This window comes from Onychomys torridus, chromosome 1 (genome assembly GCF_903995425.1).
Source record: "Onychomys torridus chromosome 1, mOncTor1.1, whole genome shotgun sequence".
NCBI lineage: Eukaryota > Metazoa > Chordata > Mammalia > Rodentia > Cricetidae > Onychomys > Onychomys torridus.
In genome coordinates, this window is record NC_050443.1 from 7498303 (window position 1) to 7503830 (window position 5528).

Below are 5528 nucleotides of genomic sequence, written 5' to 3' on the forward strand. Positions count from 1 at the left end.
ATATAGAGTTAAAAGCCCAAGAGATCCAAAAATAGCAAAGAGCAAAGACCACCTTATCTTACCACCTGGCCACCGTCAAGTCCCCAGAGAGAGAGGCTTTCTTCCTGTGTGACTTGTCTTTTTATTGCCTTTCTGTTCTGCCTTCTCATTGGCTCTAACCCAACCACATCACTTCCTTGTCACTGCCTGTCTATACAGACCTCCAGGTCCCTATGGTTGGTGCTGGGATTAAAGATTCGGGTCACCATGCTTGGCTGTGTCCTTGACCACACAGAGACACTGCCTGCCATGTGATCAGATTAAGGGCATGGGCTACCACCACCTGAATTCTGTTCCTGGCTTGCTAAGGACCTCTGATCTCCAGGCAAACCTTATCTATTAACATTACAAATAAAATCACATTTCAGCACAATTAAAATATCACAACATTCATTTTTTAAATAGTGTTGATATTTTCCTAAACTACGTAGTTTCTATCTGTATTCTAAACATGTATGTTTACATCTACAGTGAAGCTCTCACCCCTAATCAATGAAGGTTGTTTTGCAGCAAGGCTACTGTGGAGATGCACAACATGTCAAAATGCAGAGAGTAAGTGACTCTGGGGTCTCCAGTCTCAATTGATTCATCTGGATCACAACTCCTACCCCTTGGCCTCAGAGAACACAGTGGAAGAGAGGTCGGAAAGATTGTAACAGCCAAAATACTAAGATGCTCACTTCCAGGTATGACAGGGAAGCTGCACCCTTGAAATTATGAGATCTTCATAATGACAACACCAATGGAAATGCCAACATCATTGGAAGAAATTTTTCAAGGCCTCACTCCTAGATGAGGAGCTACAATTAATGACTGCTGAGAGAAGAAGAATCAACCCTTTCTAGGGATAAAGCCCCTGATAGTTTTCAGCCTCAGAACATATACATACAAGCAACACTAAGTGGACTCAGCTGGTCACATAGAAATGTAATATGTGATATGAGTGTGTATGTAAATGAATTCATATAACAATAATAATTATAGAAGAAGAAGTCATGACTTTGAGAAAGTGTTTGGGAGATGGGAGAAGTGGCAAGGCCAGAGGCAGAGGTGGAAATGATGTAAATACAGCACTAGGAGTTTCTTGGCAGACACTCCACTCCAATTCACGTTTGAATAGGTAATGTTCTGTTTAGTTGCCAGCTGTTGCAAATGACCCTAACTTGGGTGAGATAAAGACACATCTATTCCCTCCACATAGAAGAGGCTATAACAGATCCAAGGATTCTGTCCAAGGACAGATTGTTGAAAAGGTGTTATTTGAAAAAAGATGTTTTATTTGGATTCATTACAAAAGTATGGGTGAGCAGACCAAGAAAGGCAAATCCATGTTTTCTTTTATCTTTGTTTCTTAGCTCCAAATCCTCAGATGAATAGGTGACCATCACAGAAAACCACAAGTGGTCACAATGTGGACATCAGCAGATCAGGAGGAGACCAGCTCCAGTGGTTACATCTCCATCCCAGCCCCTGCATCCATGGTTTAGGGAACATTTCAGAAGAGGGGCTGGAAAAGAGTCTAACAGCTAGGCTGTGAAAGAGTCTGTCCTAGAAATGGCTATATCATCAAGACTGGAACAATGGGAACAGAAGTGGGCATTTTAACATGGAAGGAAGAACATGTCATTGGGTCCCACTCTTAGATAAAGAATTAGAGGCAACTAATGACTGCTGGGAGAAGGAGGTATCTCCGCTAGGGATGAACCCCCTTATTGGTTGTCCAATACAGAATGGTCAATATTGAAATAGTGTACAAAGAACAGAAACAGATCTAGCAGATTGTATCCATATCTATTGCTGCATGTACATACACACACGTATGTAAGTGTATGTAACCATAATAAGAGGAAAAGTGCTATCGACTTGAGAGTGTGTTAGCGAGATATGAGTGGGAGGGGCTTCAGGGAAGGTAGTTGGTAGGGGCTGGAGGGAGGAAAAGGAAGTGAGAGAGTGAGGTAATTCTATATCAATTAAAAAATATTAAGCAGTCAGGCTTGTGATACTCTGTGGTGTAACTTCTGATACTACCAGGTGACACCATCCCACAGCAGATTCCCTCATCCTCGGGTTCTTTTATTGTTTTTGTCACCCATTCAACAATGTTCCCTGAGCCTTAGGTGCAGAGGTTGTCCTGTAGCTACGTGCATTGGAACTGGGCTTCACTCCTCTGCATTTGGATTGGTTGTGCTTTTCTGTAATAGTCTCCATTGTTGCTAAAGCAATTTCCTTGATGCAGGCTGAGGACTGCACTTAGGAGACCTCAGCCCTACACAAAACACTACAGGCAACTAAGGAAAGTCAAGAGTGGGAGAAAGTCATCCCCAGGAAAAAGCACACCAATTGGTTATTCAATACTGAATGGTTGGCTCTGGAAACACACATACAAGTATCATTTTACCGACAGAGCAGGTAGTATTTATGTATTTAAGGATACACACATACACAGACACACACACCGACACACACACACACACACAATACACACACACACACACAGACACACACACACACACACACACACACTCATGTCTGTAACTAAAATTAATGAAAAAGAGGCCAAAAATCTGACAGGCAGCGAAGAGAGGCATATGCAAGAGGGTTTTAAAGGAAGAAAAGGAAAGGAAGGGGAAAATGCTGTAATTATATCATAATTTAAAAATTGAAAATAATTAAAAACCTACTAAAAATACTAAAACAAGTATGGATAACTCCAAGGCAGCTGTGATACAAGGACATTCATTGGGTAACTATAAAATATTGCACAAAAGAGTCCCGCCCACGGGCGGTGGTGGCACACGCCTTTAATCCCAGCACTCAGGGGGCACAGCAGGTGGATCTCTGTGAGTTCAAGGCCAGGCTGGTCTAGAGTAAGTTCCAGGAAAGGCACAAAGCTACACAGAGAAACCCTGACTCGAAAAAACCAAAAACAAAACAAATCAAAAACAGAAACAAAAACAAAAAACAAAAGAGTCCTGCCCGTAGGGGTATTTGAGGTAGGTCATAGTTAAGACAGGGAAAATTATTTGTTCAATGGTTAAAAGACATTTCTTAGGACAGAACACTGCACAAACAATATAACCCAAGCTCCAAATGGTATTCTAAATTTTTGATTAGAATGATTTAATAGAGAAAATCTAGAAGTAGAATAATTTTTCAAAATATTTCAAATACTTTAATTTTGCCAAAGTTTCATAATTTGAGTGGGTAGTATATGTTACATTTATTAATATTGTGCACAATGGGTTGTATTTAAGAAAAATGGTAATTACCTAAATATTAATGGTGTACTAAATGTCTCAATTATAACTAATGTTCTATCAGGTATTGAAGGTCCATATTCAAATTCTTTATCCCATGGAAATCATTAAGATAGTGTTCTAATGACATAAAAGTGTGGGTTTCAGATCAGCCATGGGGTGCACTTTGAAAACAGGTCATTCTCACTACAGAAAAGAAAGAAGTGAATGGCAAAATAAGTTTATTATTCTTCATTAGTAAAAAGGGGGAGATGGTTGGGTAGCATGTTGTCAAAATCATATTAATTACCTCCAAACTTGGAACTTTTGTTTGTTCAAAAAACCCACAAAGGGTCATAAAGTTGTGAAAAAAATAAACAAACACAAAAAAGCTGACCAGCAACAAGATGCTGTGAGTGGCTTTGCGTTCAGGAGATGGTTGGCAGGAGAGGCTTGAGCTGTGGAGATGCTGGGCTCTCTTGCGGTGTCTGTAAAGGAGAGTCACCATGTAGAGGCTGGTCCACATCATGAGGGTCAGAAAGACGATGTCTCCTATTATGATAACACTCAGGAATAACCCTGGGTTGGGGTACTCAGGTGCTTTCATTTTACAGTAAGCATGAGAATATCCATAATCGAGATCAGTGTAATTGATTTTTGCTGTCACAGATTCAATGGTATGCACATATATAAACAGGTTGATGATCCAGGATAAGAGGAAGGAGTGAAAAATCCATGTAGAGAGTTTAGGTTTAAGCCACGCCCACTTAGAATTACTGGGCATGATGGTGATGGCTTGGAATGCACTTAGGATAGAAGTGGTGCAGATGGACAGACCCCGGGTGACTCTGAATATGTATAAAACTGCCTTACAACCAACATCATCTAGAAACCTGGGTACTCCAAAGGATGACATGATATGTGATATCATAGCAAATATGATCGTCAATATATTGACTATCATCAGGTGCATGAAAATGGGATCGATAGGTCTGCTAAAGCGAGATTTGACTAAGAAGTTGTACACATACATCATGAAGAGCAACGAGTTTCCTATGACACCCACACAGAGCTGGGATATGTAGAAACCCCCCAAGATGGTGTTTCTTTGAAAAATCATCTCAGTGATGCTAAGGATATTATTAAGTTAGTCAGGCTTTCATTGAAACTAAGTGGATTGAATTATAAAACTAATTACATACTGATGTTTATGGGACAAATATACCGATTGACACTTCAGAAGGAGAGAAGGTTGGAGAAATGTTAAACTCTGTTGATTTTCAGGTCCAGGTGTGCTATGTCTGGGAACTACATTCCAGGGAGTCTTGAGAACCTCAGAGGACAGAAGGTGTTGAAGCAGGTGAACTGAATGCAAATGTCTTATGAGTGCTGTTATATAAAATGTCGGCTCTGTTAATAACCTGAAAGCCAAATATGAATGTTATAGAGTTTTATTCAGTAGATCAAACTGTGTATTTAAAAAACCCCATTTGAAAGTTCTGATCTTTCTCCAGAAGATTGTGTACAACACAGAAAGTAACATGAATATTTAAACATCTTCAGATTGCGTGCAAAACTCTTCCAAGGTAGTAAGCTTTAAATTTTCCACAAAGGGGCTGTAGAGTTGGCTGAGCAGTTAAGAGCACTAGCTGCTCTTCCAGAGGACACAGGTTCGATTCCTAGCACTCATTTGGGGTGCACAGCTGTTTGTGACTCCAGTTCCAGAGACTCTGGTACCTTCTTTTGGCCTCTGCCGGCACCAGACATGTGCAAACTGCACAAACATGCATGCAGGCAAAACACTGGTACACATTAATTAAAGAATAAATGAAGAAAGTGGTTGTCCAGAGAAGCAGATTTGCACTTGGGTTTTGCGTCTGAGTCCTGTCCTTGGTCACTAGCAAATTTTTGCATCATTTTAGGAACTTAGTCCCTGTGTAGAGCTGCAGAACATGAAGGGACAGATCTACTATACACGCCCCAGTGTTGAGCACATCCTTAGAGAAATATATTTTCTGTCTCTATTTCTATTATTTTCAGGGAAATGAACAGAAGTGCAGATCATTGTGTTATGTGAAATAAGGCAGTCTCACACGGATAAACACCATATGTGTCCTCACATGTGGAATCTGGTAGAGAAATTTACAAACCCAATGGGGAGACTCTTAGCTGTCTATGAGAAATGGAGTTTGGAGAGTGATACAGAAGTGAACTATGGAGGAATATAATGAGAGTAACTTTTATAAATGTCAT

The 5528-nt window shown here is 40.2% G+C and overlaps 1 protein-coding gene across 1 annotated transcript; it reads right to left on the reverse strand.

Annotated features, from left to right (window-relative positions):
* Positions 1-3444: 3444 nt before the first annotated feature.
* LOC118579704 (vomeronasal type-1 receptor 4-like) lies at positions 3445-4395 on the reverse strand. The gene has a single exon (XM_036181270.1). It carries the CDS (start codon positions 4393-4395, stop codon positions 3445-3447), a length of 951 nt encoding a protein of 316 aa, XP_036037163.1.
* Positions 4396-5528: the final 1133 nt, after the last annotated feature.

Coding starts and splice junctions, on each gene's coding strand:
- LOC118579704 (XM_036181270.1), bottom strand. CDS start 4,395: ATGATTTTTCAAAGAAACACCATCTTGGGGGGTTTCTACATATCCCAG.